Source organism: Enhydra lutris, unplaced genomic scaffold, assembly GCF_002288905.1.
Source record: "Enhydra lutris kenyoni isolate GAN:26980312 unplaced genomic scaffold, ASM228890v2 scaffoldscaffold10, whole genome shotgun sequence".
In the NCBI taxonomy this organism is placed as follows: Eukaryota; Metazoa; Chordata; class Mammalia; order Carnivora; family Mustelidae; genus Enhydra; species Enhydra lutris.
Window position 1 is genome coordinate 1,775,665 of NW_019154094.1, and position 14,901 is coordinate 1,790,565.

A 14,901-nucleotide genomic window follows, 5' to 3' on the forward strand; every position below is an offset into this window, starting at 1 on the left:
GTGAGGGAAGCGGGAAGTGGCTGGGGTGGCACATGAGGGACCCACTGGCTGGGCAGTGCCCTCGGGGTTTCTGTGCTGTCCCTGCTGGAGGCCAGAGATGAGCAGCGTTGGCAGCAATAAATACCACCGCACAGGGGAAAAGACAGGAGATGCCGGTGCGGGACCAGAAACAGTCGTCCCCTGAGGATCACAAAGAGGAATGTGACCACAGCTGAGAGGCACAACCCCCCTGCCCATCCCCGGCAGAAGGCAGGTCTGGTTGCAGAGCTGGCTCCCCCTCCAGGATGCTGGGAGAGAGCAGTCCCCATGTGGGACGCCGGGAAGTCAGGGGTTCAGGGGGTGAGGCCCTGAGGCTTTCCCTGAGGGCCTGGTGCTGTTAGCACCAAACATTCGGGGACCCCTGGGATAAGATGGAGGGGTGTGGGGACTGTGATCCTTAGGGGACAATTCGAGGTCTAGGTCCAGGGGCTCATCAGCCCAGGTGCCCCAAAGGGAGCCTAAGCTTTGCATTTTGGAGAAAGGCGGCCTGTTTCACTTCGAAGTTGGTGATGAGGGGATGGATGCCATCTATGTCCCTGATTTGGTTAAATGTCATCGTGTCTCTTCCATCAGAGGCCTTTGGCCACACACAGGTCCTTCTCAGGAACATCCCATCTCCTGGAGCGGGAGCTGCTCTGGCCCGAGGAGGGGGTTGCCCAGCCCCAAGTGCAGCTGGGGAGGTGGGGGGATCAAGGCCGACCCTCCTGTTGACAGAGGGCTGGGAGGAGACCCGTTCATCCATCGAGGAAGGTCTTTGCGTTCCGGGCATCAGGTTCATCTGGAAGCCAGGGTCACCAGGGGTGGAGTCAAGGGAGCTCTCCCATCAGTGGCCCCCTTCTGGGGGTGCCGACAGGGACAGGATGCAGCCAGGTCAAGTCCTGCTCAGAGCGTTAGGAAGAGAAGCCGCTCTGACTGGAGAGAGGAAAAGAGAAAGACAGCGTGGGCCGCCAGGCCTGCGGGGCACCGGCATGCCCTTTGCTAAACCCGCCTCCACGTCAGTAGCCCAGCCTGGCTGCCTCTGCCCATTGGAACAGGTGCATCCCCCCTGGAGAGGACACTCAGGACCCTGCCCACCCCTACCAGGTCACAGTGATGGGACAGCTTGTTCACTTCTGACCCGCACAACGTGGGTGGATGGCACGGGAACGCTAAGTGAGAAAAGCCAATCTCAAGAGGATTCCGTTTACACAGCATTCCCAGAACGGCAGACTCTCCGGTGGGGTTGGGGGAGGGGAGGCGCGGCTCTAAAAGGGCAGCTGTTGCGTATCTTGCCTATGGTGGTGATGACCCAAAGCTCGCCGTGGGGGAAAACTGCAGACTCAGTTGTGACAGCAGGGAAATGAACAAGTAAACTGCAAAGTTTAAGGGTGTATATTCTAATCCCCGGAACTGAATCAAAACGGAATGCTACGAAAGTATTCCATAAGTGCAAAAGGGGCATGTGAAAGAAAAAATGGAACAAATACTGAAACAATAGCCATCAGCCCAGCTCTACCCGTAATTATTTTAAGTACACACGGACCAAGTGCCGGTGTCCACTGACCCCCCTCCCCTGGCGCTTGGCTATAAACCCCCACGTTTTCTTGTAGTATTCAGAGCTGGGTCCTATCTTCCTCTCTATTGCTAGACCCCACCGCAGGATCCTGCTTCCTATCTCCAGTCCCCTCCCTTGAACAGTCTTCCCTGCCATCTTAACAAGCGTCGTGAATAATTTTCTTTCTTTAACAGGGTCCCAGGGTGCCCCATGGGGCAGGTGTGTCCTGGGGTTGTGTCATCAGGAGGACTCAGCCTCACCATGCTCATACAGGCTGTTCTCTGATGTGTGTTGGACTGTGGGGAGAAGAGAGAATGGATCCCCCATTTTGTTCCTGGAAACCTGCAGGCTGACCTGTCTAATGGTCACTGTCACTCCCTGTCAGGTCCAGGGCAAGTAGGGGGAAGGAGACGGGGGGGGGGGGCTTAGTTCTCACCTGTCCTCTGCCTCCCCTTCCAAGTCCATCACCTCATGGCCATGGCCAGCTGCCAGGTGCCCAGCATCTGGGGGAGCTGGGTCATAGTCATAGCTGTAGGAGGCAGAGGCCGGTGTAAGCTGCTCTGGAAGGAAGGTGGGGCTAGGTCGGTAGGAGAGCACTGGAGGGAGAGGATCTGGATTGCGACAGCCCGGGGAGAGACCGTGAAAAGGAGATAACGTGTCCCAGAGCAACAGGCAGGAAGTGGGAGGTCACAAGGGTGAGGGAAGGGAACACAGAGCTCAGAGATGGGTAGACGCAGAAAGGCACAAACTTGGGGTGGGGGTGGGGAGAGACTCAGCAAGACTGAAGAGCCACAGAAACCCAGAGGCAAGGAACCAGAGATGGGGGAGGACACAAAGCCTAAGGAACAGAGACAGAAAGACAGAGACTAGAGGAGAGATGCAGGGGCCACCATTGTGGGGAAAGCTGGGAGGATCAGGGAGAGACAGGGAATCAAGGGCTGTGAGAGAGGGAGGGGTGGGGGTAAGGGGAGAGGAGAGGAAGAAGTGAGTGATGCTAGACAAGAGGGAGACGGTGATGGGGAGGAGGAGGAGGTGATGGAGAGGAAGGGGAGAAGGTGTTAGAGAAGAGGAGGAGGTGGTGATGGGGAGGAGGCGATAGGCAGGAGGGAGAGATGATGAAGAAGACAGGGCAATGCACTATGTCCAAGGGGAGCTGGGGTCCCAGAGGCCAGACCCAAGGTGGGTCCTCACCGAGGGCACAGTGGCTAGGGGACATGGGCTCCAATCTGGCGCGGCCTAGGCAGGCAGCCTCCTGCAGGTGGCAAGCGCTGGTGTAGACGACTCCGTTGGAGCCGCACACCGGGTTCCCACCGGCGCTACAGTCGCGGGGGCAGCCACAGCGCGTAATCTTCGCCCCCTCCTCTGGGGAGGCCACAGGACCCCGCTCCACCGGGGACCAGCCTGGGGGCGAAGCGAAGTCGGCAGGGTCTTCGGGACCCCAACCCCCAGCTGGTCGGCGCTGGAGTGGGGGAAAAATCCCTGGGGGCAGGAATTACCACCTTTCATAGGGTGGGGACTGGGGCGCGACAGTTACTGGAGTCCCTGAGCCCTGATCTGGTGTAATTTCATGCAAGTATTTGCCTACTATTTGCGAAAACAAATAAAAGTTATCAACGAAGGCAGTCTAAACTTATTTCAAAATGTTTTAAAAATAAAGAATAGGGCCCCAGCCCCGCCCAGACCTTTGCTGTGGCCCCTCGCTCACTTCATGACCAGAGACCTGCAGCTCCTACACCTCTGGTTTGTGGAAGGGGCACCACGGGTTCTGCTCTGGGAGCCCTCCCACCCCAATCGGCCCCACCCTCTCCCAGTCTCACGTGCACCGCAGCTCGGCCTTGTCCCTCCTCACCGCCCGCCCACAGCCCGCTCGACCACGCCCCTTCCCACTGCCCGCCCACACCCTGCTCGGCCCCACCCCTTCCCGCTGTTCTCCCACAGTCCGTTCGGCCCGCCCCTGCCCCCTCCCGGCTCCGCCCCCTCCCACTGTCCGCCCACGGCCCGCTCGGCCCCGCCCCTTCCCATCGCCCGCCCAACAGCCCTCTCGGCCCGCCCCTGTTCACCTCCCGGCCCCGCCCCGCTCGGCCCCGCCCCTGCCCGCCCGCCCGCCGCCCGCCCACACCCCCCTCGGCCCTGCCCCCAAAGTGTGTGCCCTTGACGGAGGTCCGTCCTCCTGCCTTTACCAAGCTGTCCTCCTCGGCTTGGGGACCCCGCTTCCCCGCTCCGATCTGAGCTCCAAGAGGACGGTCGGGGTGGCTGGTGGTAGGGGAGGCAGTGGCCCGCGCACTCACCCGGGCCCTGGGCCGGAGCGCGCTCCACCTCGTTGCACGCCGGTCCCGCGCACAGCTCCTGGGCAAGCGGACTTCGGGCACTGACGTTGTAGAAGCGCGTGGCTTCGAAGGCTGCGGGACGAGGCAGGGGAAGAGTGACCAAGTGATGGGGTGACAAGATGAAGAACCGAGCTGGGAGTGCGGGTGAGCGCGGGCCTACCAGGCTCATAGTAGTCGTACACAGAGACGGGCAGCGCGGATGTCCTGCCCACCACATGTTCACGCAGCGCCCGGAACCGCACGCAGGTCAGGCACCGGCTGGGGATCTGCGGGGTTAGCAGACCGGCTTGGACCTGGCTGGGGCCACTGGGTTCAGGGATAAGTTACAGCCCCTATGCTCTGCTATGCATCAAAGCATGGGCCCCCAGAACTGGCCGATTTCAGGGTACCCAGGAGGCGTGAAACACAGAAACCTGATTCCACTCAATCCCATGGGTCCTTCCATCCTACCTGGGAAAACATCTCTGCTGGTCTTTGACTCCCCACTCCGGCCCCCTCACCCCCACCAATTTGCTGTGTGTCTCTATGGATTTACCTGATCTGGACATTTCATATACACGGTGTTACGCACTGCGGAACCTTTTGCGTCTGGCTTCTTTCACTCCGCATGTTTTCCAGGTTCATCTACGTGCATTGCTCTGCATTCCTTCTTTGTGTCTGAACACTATCCCATCCCCTCCCAACTTTTTCCACCCAGGTGAGCTGGCTGGGGCACTAAGCCACCAGCTGCACCATCTCTACCTGGATGGATTGTCCCCATTTCTTTTTTATGCTATGAGATGGTTGCCGGAACCGCCCTGACAGCTCTCTACCCTCACCCACGTGGGTACTGTAGAAGCCTCCACCCCTGCGCGCACCCCCACCCCAGAACAGTACCTCATCAAAGTAGAAGAGCACTCTGCGTCCGGCCACCTCGTACCTTTTCAGCGTGAAATGCTTGTCAAAGAGCAGCTGGCAAGGAAACCAGAGGTCAGGGTGCACCCAGTCCCTCTCCCCAGCGCCTGCTTCCTCCCCCGTCTCTGCGGGGCCTGCACTGGTCAGTGGGAGGTGGACCAAGGCCCCAGAGGCTGGCGACTTGCCTGTGGTCATCCAGCAAGTCCCCATGAGTCTGGGCCAGGGCCAAGGGATGGCAGTCAAAGCTCCCCAGACCTTGACAACCCACCCAGCGCCGGGGAGAGGGGATGTGAGGCTGGTTACCTCTCCCCCGAGGCTCCTGCCTTCCCTTCCCTCCCCTTCCCTTCCTGCAGCCTCCCGTATCCAGCCCCAGCCCTAGTGCCCGGCTAAGCCAGGCCACCTACTTTGACCTCAACCGCAACATTCAGCCACCATCCAGCCTGGGACATCCCCATTTTGATATAAAAACCCAAGGCCTCTGTGCGGGCCCTTCTCTTTACCCTGGTGCTCTTCCCAGCCTCCCAGATCACCCCCACCCCCCAGGAGCGGCCTGCCTTTCCTTCTCCATCCTCCCCACACTGCAGACCTCCTCCGGCCTTGGGCAAGACAGCACCGCCCTCTTTGTGACTCTCACACACAAAAGGGGACATGGGACTGGTCTCCCTGGAATTTGAGGGCAGTGGCAGGTTTCTGGAGAACCAGAGTGTTGTCCCTACAGCTCACCCATGTTTGCTGAATCCCCCCTCCACCACCTGGATCCCATCTCTCCCCACCTACCCCTCAGTGGGTGACTAGCCCCAAAGAACCAACTCTGCCCAGAAAGGCAAAAAAAAAAAAAAAAAAAAAGAAAAGAAAAAAAAAGAAATTAATTATGAAGGGCTGGGAATTTGCAACCTGGACAGGGCAGTCAGCTAGAGATTGCCGGGCTCCTGCCTACCGGCGCCACCTCACCTGCTCCAGGCTCTCGCGGTCCACCCGGAAGCCCGAGAGTAGGGGCACCTCCAGGACGGCCATATTGGAGGACCCCGCATGCAGCCACCTTCCAATGAGAGGAGAGACAGGCCCTGGAGCTCAGGCCCCAAGACGGAACTCACAGTTCCCTCTGACACCCATAATCCCCACAGCTGAAGTCCTAGGGAGCCCACCCTGGGCCTGGCCGAGTGGCCCTTCGGTACAAACACATCTGGCTGGGCGACCGGTCAGCCCATTTCACACCCAAGACCCTAAGACCATAAGGAGAGGGCTTTGCGGAGGACTCTGGGCCTGACCGAGGCCTGCTGATTCTGGGCCGTGCTTGCCCCGAACCCCACGCTATGTCCCTAGCACAGGAAGCGGCTCCATGGGGCCACGGGAGCCACGGTGACCAGGGATCCCCAGTCACTGCCCAGGGCCAGCCCTCCATGTCCCCTTCTGTGACATGGGGTGTGCATAACTGGCCTCTGCGGCTTGCTCCGGGCCAGGCCCTCCTGGTGCCAGGTGCTGGTGACAAGGAGGGTGGCTGACCTTCACAGAGGGACTTCCAGACTGTGGGCCCAAGTGCCATGGCAGCCACAGCCCCTGGGGAGGCTTCCTATGGGGGTGTGGCCTGAGCAAGCCCACAACTGGATGGCACATAGGGGTTCTCTCTGAAACATCTGCGAGAGGGATAAAGACATCCCCAACAGGCCTGATGGGGCCAGAGAGGTGGGGCCAGCCCGGCTGCTTCCTGTTCCCCCTACCCCAGTTGATGGCAGGTTGAAGGTCATGGCAAAGGAGGGCAGCCTTGGCAGCTCCAATGGGCTTTGGATGCCATGACAACCATCCACCTCTGGGCTCCCAAATCGTCACCAAGGTAACGAGCATCCTCTAAGGGCAGCTGCCCGTGCCCTCCCCGAAGACCCTCTGTGGCTTGGTCCCTGGGTCACCGTCAGGGAACCCAGGAGCCTCGGTCTGGCACATCAGGCAGAGGCCACAAACAGCGGTCCCTGCCTGGGCCACCTGCCTCACCTGTCCCTGGGGTCTGCTGCATCAATCTGGAAGTTTCCGTCTCCCTCCTCATTTCAAAACCCATCTGCGGTCTAAGTGCCTGACAGTAAGCATTTGATTGCAAAAGCATCCATCCCAAACACATCCATCTTGGATCAACATATTGCCAGCTGTGGGGCCCAGCTACAGATAAGCACCTAGACAAGGGAGCCAGGTGCCCCCCCCAATGAAGTTCCCCTTTTAGAAAACCCTGGGTCCCGAAATAACTGACCCGCTTTTCCCTTCCCGCTCCCTCATTCATGTGTATATCTTTTTAAAATTTGCCAATAAGAGGGGACTGGTGAAACCCTAGGCCCCACCCTCTGCCCCAATAAAAGGCAAAGCCCCACCCAGGTCCAGACTTTCTGCCTGTGACCTCACTGTGTAACCCTGGGTGTGCCCGGTAACCTCCAGGAGCAGTGGGTATGGAACCCCATCCCTCAAGGTTCCCTGATGATTCTTGCTGACATATCTTGCCCCAGGAACCCCCAGGGCTGGTCCAGCCACCGCAGTGGAAAATGCAGCAGGGGCCAGAGCCATGCCGCAGACATTCCAGCTGACAGCATCACAATCCACAGGCTCAGACTGAGCATCTGCTCAGCGCCTTGGTCCCTGGAGGCCGTGCTCCTCAAACATGACCCTCCTCGGAGGCCCAGGCAGCAGTGTCGGCCAGTGGGGAGGTGGCCTTACCTGGTGCACACCTCCAGGGTCACCTGGTACTCCTGCTGATGCTGGTCGGCCGCCGGGTCGTCGTCATCAGCGGAGGAGGCGGGAGCGGGGGTCCGCCGCGGTTCAGCCTCGGGCTCCTGCAGGCTCACGAACAGCTGGAAGGCTGGCTTGGCCACCGGGTCTGGCACGTGGTAGGTGACATCAATCTGGGGAGTGTGCGAGGACCGAGGCTTGGGGAACCCGGGGTGGGGGGAGGGGAGAGGCAGCAGCACGGCCAGAATAAAGATGGAAGTGGTATCCGTGACAGACGTGGGGACTACTGTTCACTTCATTTTGCCCTACAACTGCCCAAGCAAGTGTAGGTCCGACTGCCATCCCCTTTGCACGCTTGTCAAGCCCAGGTCCCACAGCCTCCAGGCCTCTCCCACCTAGCCACCTGTTGTCTTGGCTCCCGTTTTCGAGATGGGGAAGCTGAGGCTTCCAGGGTCTCCAAGCCGACTTGCCCTCTGCCCTCTAGCCAGAGCCCACAAGACCAGAATGCAGCTTAAGTCCCAGGGCCTGGCGACTGGGTGGCTGCAGGGAGGGCGAGGCTCAGGCATCCTGGACCAGGGACTGAGGGAGGGTGCCTGGGGGAGGCGTCCTGGTCTGGGCAGCAGCAGGGAGAGTAAACATGGGCCAATTCCGGGGGTGGGGGAGGGTATCTGCTTATGGTTGGAGACCCCTGGGTCAAGTGCCGGTCAGGTGGATTTTTGGGGGAGGGGCCACACCCAAGAGGAGGTACAGCCACAGCTGCATTGCGGGGGGCACAGTCTGAGCCTGGAGCCCCCAGGTTCCAGATACCCCCATGAGCACCCGGTGTCCCCACAGCCTCACCTGCATCAGGCAGCAGCCTTCACCCCTGGCGCTCACGAACAGCCCCGTGGGGAGGCTGGGGATCTGTAAGAGCGAGGACACCGTGATGCCCTCCGCAGACACACCGGAGTGGGCAGGCAGCGGGGAGGGGCCCCCAACATCCGGTCCGGGAATACACACCGCCGCCGTCTGCAGAACCTTCTGGTTGGCCCTATGCAGCTCGAAGGTCTCCTGGTAGTCCAGGTTGGTGGAGGCCAGGGAGATGGTGAGGTTGACATTGCCAGCATGGGACAAGATGGCATACTCCGCCAGGGCCTGCAGAGCCACGCAGGTGTCCTGGGGGTAGACGAGGAGGTGCTGACAGCCCCGGGGACAGGTCAGCCCGCAGGCCCCCTGCCCCCATCCCGGGACATCTGGCCCAAACTGGAGGCACCAGGCGTGGACCCTCTCTGGCGGCCAGAGACCCATGTGGCTGGAATAGAGGGTGAGTCTGGTGCAGACATCCGTGGACTGGGGGTCCTAACAATGGGTGGGCATCTCCGCAGAGGCAGAAGCTGGGTCCCAGTCCAAACGCCAGTGCATCAGACCCTCAGGCTCCACCCCCTGCCTTCCCCTGGACTCCATGTCCCCCAGGAGTCACCCTGGGACTTGAAGCAGGCAGTGGCTTCCTGGTGAGCTCTGAGCCTCGAGCCTGGACCTCAGTGACCCTGCTGGGAGCTGAGCCCCAACCTCGGGCCCTGCTCAACTTACCTGAGTGGAGGAGAAGCCCCCGAGCGCGTTCCGCTGCTGGGACAGCCACTTCACCACGGGCAGGGCGGTGGCCACATCACCCAGGAGGGTGTAGGTCAGCAGCGCATAAGCCGTCATTTCCACCTCAGCCGAGACCACTGCAACAGACAAGGCTGCCTGGGACCCTCTCAGTGCTGGGACCCGGGACCCAGAACCCAGCACCCAAAGCCGCGGGTCAGTACCTGACCGAGAGACCCCATCGCTGAAGCTCAGGAATGCATCCTTGTCCGTGTCCCGAGAACCCGTCAGGCTCCAGTGGGTGACCCCATCTGCAGGGGGCCAGGACTGGTCAGGGGCCACGACCCAGTTCAGTGTGCGGCCTGGCATCCCTTGGGGAGGGTCAGTGCATATGGCCTCAAGAAGAAACAACGGGGGCGGGGGTGGGGATGGACACCAGGGGAGGAGGGTGCCAGGGGCAGAGGGCTGGGGCAAGAAGGGCCTTAGGGTTGGGGCGCCTGGGTGGCTCAGTGGTTAAGTGTCTGCCTTCAGCTCAGGTCATGATCCCAGGGTCCTGGGATCAAGCCCCGCGTCTGGCTCCCTGCTCAGCGGGAAGCCTGTTTCTCCCTCTCCCACTCCCTCCATTTGTGTTCCCTCTCTCGCTCTCTCTGTCAAATAAACAAATTAAATTAGAGAAGGGCCTTAGGGCTGTCTCCCATCTGCAATTCCATGACAGACCCCATCCCTCCCGCATCCCTGGCAGACATTAGCGGCCTCTCTCCTGACGGGGCCCTGATGGGGCTCCAGCTGTCCCTACTCAGGACCGAGGAAGCCACTTGCTACTTGCAAAGGCTCCAACGATTCTGAGCTCATGTGAGTGTAGAAGGCCCTGAGACCACAGAGAGATCAGTGCTCCCCTGGCCAAGCAGGGACTCCTAGGCACTGTCATCCAATTGGGTGGTTTTAGAATTTTGCTTAATTTTTTTTTTCTTCCTGGCAATGCAAACATTCTTCAGGTGACATGAGCCAAGAAGCTGCTGGGGAAGGTGGGGAGTGCGATGAGGGCCGGAGGTGGGAGGGGAGGGGCTCCATCTGAGAAGTCTCTGTGACCCGGGGCTCCCCAAACATAGTGGGTAGTCATTTGGTCAATGGGGAGACCAACATCCTGAAGATGGAAAAGGCTTCTCAAGGCTCACCCAGCGATGGAGGGCGGGGGCCCTCCCTGGGGCGGGGGTTGCCACCCCTTATTTTACAAGGGAGAAAAATGACATTCGGGCTCAAGTCACTTCATCAAACGGAGCCACTAAGGAGATGTGACAAGTAACAAACCGAACAGAGTGAGCAAAGTGTGCCTCCTTAGAACCAAGCATGTGTCCGTGAGCTGCCTCCTGGGTGCACCGTGGGCCGGCCCCACAGTGGCCTCCGGGGTGGTGGTGGGGGGCCCTACCCTGCGTGATGGCCAGGCTGCGGAGCTTCCGCAGGGCCGCAGGGGCTGCTGGGCTGCGGAGCAGGGTCAGCGCGTAGGTGGTGAGGGCGCTGCTGTAGGGGTCCGTGGCCAGGGGCGCACTGGACTCCAGGAAATGCCGCGCTCTGGCAATGGCGCTCCTCTCCTCCTGCGGATGGGAGGGTAGTGGAGCCCTGGGAGGCTGCTCTGTTCCCCCACCTACCTGCCCACCCACAGATTCCCAGGGCGCACCAAGGGAGAGGCTGCATGGCTCACAGACTCTCATTTTGCCTCCCTCTGGGGCTCCCACAGCCTTAGACCTGGTTTTCAAAACACCATCCCCTTCGTGTTGGGGCCAACTTTTTCCAAATGGGGTCTGAGCACAGCAGATCAGCTCGGAGGAGTTCTGGGGGAAGTCGGCAGAGCCCTGACCACCCTGTCCCATCTACTCCAGGGTGGCTTCTGAGACCCCCTGCCCATTCCCACCTCACCCTCTAGGCCTCACCTCGATGGTCACCACCTCCAGGAAGTCCACCAACTCTGACCACACTTTCCCCCAACCCACTGTGACCCACTGGAGGACAGAAACCAGACATGACAGAGCAGGTCCAGCAGATCCCTGGCCGGGCCCACACAAGCCCAGCCCCAGCGCAGGGCCACACCGTTGCAGTGAGGACTAAGGTCCCCCTAAGAAGAGTGAACACAAAGACGCAGGCACGAGGCCGTGGAGAGGCTGGAGCAAGACGACCAGGAGATGAGAAATGCCTGGAGCCCCCCAGGAACTGAAGAGGCCTAGAAGGATTTTCCCTTCGAGCCTTGAGAGCTCTAAGCCTTGCTGGCACCTTGACTTCAGACCCCTGGCCTCTCAGACTGGGACAAAATAAACCGTGGTCGTAAGCCGTTGTTTGGCTGTGGTGACAGCAGCCCCGGACCCGAATCCAGGAGCCTTCAAATTCTTGAGTGAACGAAGACAGGCATGGCCCAGCTCTAAACATGTGACAGGGTCAGAATGACCAGAATGTCCATATCATTGAAATAAAAACCACTACCAGAGCATGGAGGAGAGGCCCGCCTCAGGAATGTTGAGGGACCCAGGTCCCTGAGGCTCAGAGGGGCAGGACCCCACTGGCCCCACATCCTGGGACCCCCTCTGACCCGGCCAACCAGGACAGCTGGTCATCTCAGAGGCAGGGTATATGCGTTTGCTCAGGCTGTGTAACAAAGTTCCACGAAGAGGGAGGCTTAAAAAGTAGAAACGTATTGTCTTATGGAAATCCGATATCAAGGTGTGGGCAGCATTGGCTCCTTCCAAGGGCCCTGAGGGAAGGGTCTTTTCCAGGCCTTTCCTCTGGGCTTGTGGCTGGCTGTCTTCCCTCTATGTGTACCTGTGTCCAACTGCCCCTTTTTATAAGGACACTAGTCATACTGGATTAGGACCCATCCTAACGGCCTCATTTTAACTTGATTATTTCTTTAAAGGTCCTATCTCCATATATGGTCACATTCCAAGGTACTGGGGTCCTATGGACTGAATGCCAGCAACCCCCACCATAGTATGTTGAAGCCCTAACCCCAGTGTGATGACGTTAGGAGGTGGGGCCTTGGGGACGTGATCAGGTTTAGGTGAGGTGAAGTCCCCACATGGGATTATGGTCCTTCCTTGAAGAAGAGACACACCAGAATTTGCTCTCTCTCCACATGTATGTACCAAGGAAAAGGCCATGTGTGGACACAGCAGGAAGGTGGCTGTCTCCAAGCCAGGAAGAGAGTCCTCCCCAAGAACTGAATCAAACAGAATGTGGACTTGGATTTCCCAGTTTCTAGAACCATGAGAATTAAATGTCTGATGTGTAAGCCACCCAGACTGTGATGTTTCATTATGGTGGCCCAAGCTGATCTGAGCTAAGATAGGGATTAGGATTTGAGGATAGGATAGGGATAGGGTCAGGATAGGATAGGATAGAATAGGATAGGAAGACACAATTGAGTCCTTTAACCACAGGGCAAGGGGCCCTCTAGGCAAAGTGCATGGAACATGGAGGATCTTAGGATCCTTGGCAAACCCCAGACCCAGGGGTTAAATCTGGATTGGGAGGTCAAGAATGGCTGAGAAATGTTATTACTCATAATTCATCATCGGAGGATGCAGAACTGACACGGATGTTAGGAATGCTGGGGTCCCTACCCCCAGGGCTGAAGGCCACCATGGACACCCCCACAGTAGGGGGAACATGCTTCCCATACCCCTGCTTCACAGAAGCAACAATGGCTCCCGAGTCCCCCAGGACACCTAAACCTTGACTGGCTCCAGTACCAACTGAAAATGAAGGTTCTAGAACCCTTCTCCCAAAAACTTTCCCAAGTTTTTATATAGGACTCCCTGACCAGCCAGAACCCTGCTCGAGCCCCAGATGACTGCCCAAACAGGGATGGAGGCATCAGATCGTCCTGGGAGATCTCAGGGTACAGCTCCCCGAAACCCCCCACAATTACCACAGGAATCTCTCAGTGCTCGGGCTGCAGGAAGGGAGACATCCAGGAACCACGGAAAAGCAAGAGAAGGAGTAGCAGGAGGGCATCAAGGAAGAAATAAAGCCCAGCCTGCAGGGGAAAGCCGCCCACCGCTCCCTGGCCGCCACGTGCTCACCTCCGAGGCCTGGCTGGTCTCCAGGAGCGCAGCCACCACGTAGGCGGTCAGCGGGACGGTGCCGTGAACCCCACCCTGCGAGAGGATGCTTGAGCCTCACCCTGAGCCAGAGTGGATGGCCCCCGACCCCCCACGGGCCCCAGGCAGCAGCGGGGAGCAGGGCTAAGGTGCCAGAAGCAGGGCCGAGGAGCCACTCACCTGGATGTCCTTGTTCAGGATCCTGCCCACGGCCGGGAAGGAGCCGTCCACCCGCTGCTGCCTGACGATCCAGCCCTTGGCGGCCGCCAGCTCCTGCGGGTCGATGAAGATGAAGCTGCGCGCCTGCGCAAAGGACTTCAGGACAAAGGCTGTGAGCCTGAAATGGGACGAGGCAGGGGCTGGGCGGGCCAGGGGCTGGAGAGGTTGTGCGGAGAAGGTCACCTCCCGCCTGCCCCCTGAGGAGCTGTTTCAGCTCCCTGCAGGGCCCCGAGTCTCCGCCTCCTCACCTGTGACACTGGAGGGGCCAGTGTGTCCTCCCAGGGCTGCTGTGAGTGCTCCAGGGAAGTGTCTGGGCACCCAGCAGGACCCAGTGGCAGAGACCAGCCTCCCTGCTCGGACCCTCCCCGTCCCCTGGCAGCGCCCCAGTCTGGAGCTCAAGTCCTTCCTGGGAGCTGGTCCAGCTCTGCCTCCCCTGCCTCGTGCAGAAGACGTTCCTTGTCGCCTCTCCACTGCCAGTCCCTCAAGGGATCCTCTGCCTTGCAGATCTCCAGTCTTTCCTGGGACCCTGCAGCCAGATGTCTTAGATCCTTGGACCCTTCCGTGGCCCTAGCTGGACAGAGTGAGCCGACCCGAGTGTCTAGGATGAAGAGCTTCACAAGACGGGGTGCCTCCACACACTAGGATGTCATTCAGCCTTAAGGGGGAGAAACGCTGACCCCTGCTCCGGCAGGCAAGAACCTTGAGTGCACTGTGAGCCAAGAAGCACGCTGGGCAGGAAAGAATGCTAGGATTGCACTCACATGAGGTCCCGGAATTCAAAGGGACAGAAACTAGAACAGGGGTGCCCAGGGGGTGGTGCTAGAGGTGGGGAGTCCATGCGTGTAATAGACAGAGTTTCAGATTTATGACATTAAAAAGAGTTCTGGGGACATACAGTGATGACAGTTGCCCAACAGCGTGAATGTACTGAATGCCACCAGAATGGACACTTGAAATGGACACCTGGGTGGCTCTGTCAGTTAAGCGTCTGCCTTATGCTCAGGTCATGATCCCAGGGTCCTGGGATTGAGCTCAGCAGGGATCCTCCTTCTCCCTCTCCCTCGGCTCCTCTCCCTGCTTGTGCTTCCTCTCTCTCATAAATAGATTTTAAAAAACTTTAAAAAGTGGTGAAAATGATAAACCTTATATTATACTTACTTCAACACCAACAACAAAAAAATCCAAAACAACAAACAAGTTAAGAGAATGAAAATCAAGGCTCTGTTTCAGTGGATTGCCAAAATGTGAAACAGCCCATAACCCCAAGGCTGCATGCACCTATCCCAAGAGTGCTCATCCCGGCCACTCTCCCTCCCGGATCCCCAAACCCATCCTTTTTCTTGCCCTTGGGGCACCTGCATCTGCTAGAGCGCGCTCTGGCTCCCATCTTCCGAGCACGCCCTGCCCCTCAGCCAGAGGGCGGGGCCAAACACCGTGCGCATGCGCGGGCAGCCCAGACGCGGAGCGCAGGGGCCCCGACGGAGCGCGGGGACCGTGAAATCCCCACGCTGTGTCTATGCTGTCTCTG

At 59.2% G+C, this 14,901-nt stretch overlaps 1 protein-coding gene across 1 annotated transcript in view; it reads right to left on the bottom strand.

Annotated features, from left to right (window-relative positions):
• Positions 1-929: 929 nt before the first annotated feature.
• LOC111144182 (C3 and PZP like, alpha-2-macroglobulin domain containing 8) overlaps positions 930-14,901 on the bottom strand; it is a 69,963-nt gene continuing 55,991 nt past the window's right edge. The window contains exons 28-42 of the mRNA XM_022498373.1: positions 13,335-13,491; positions 13,137-13,211; positions 10,493-10,658; positions 9,291-9,377; positions 9,070-9,206; positions 8,500-8,655; positions 8,341-8,403; positions 7,489-7,673; positions 5,746-5,833; positions 4,777-4,851; positions 4,061-4,166; positions 3,862-3,972; positions 2,765-2,974; positions 2,010-2,133; positions 930-951 (exon numbers count right to left, since the gene is read on the bottom strand). Of these exons, the coding sequence (XP_022354081.1) occupies positions 930-951; positions 2,010-2,133; positions 2,765-2,974; positions 3,862-3,972; positions 4,061-4,166; positions 4,777-4,851; positions 5,746-5,833; positions 7,489-7,673; positions 8,341-8,403; positions 8,500-8,655; positions 9,070-9,206; positions 9,291-9,377; positions 10,493-10,658; positions 13,137-13,211; positions 13,335-13,491 (1,762 nt within the window). The remainder of the gene's footprint in view (positions 952-2,009; positions 2,134-2,764; positions 2,975-3,861; positions 3,973-4,060; positions 4,167-4,776; positions 4,852-5,745; positions 5,834-7,488; positions 7,674-8,340; positions 8,404-8,499; positions 8,656-9,069; positions 9,207-9,290; positions 9,378-10,492; positions 10,659-13,136; positions 13,212-13,334; positions 13,492-14,901) is intronic.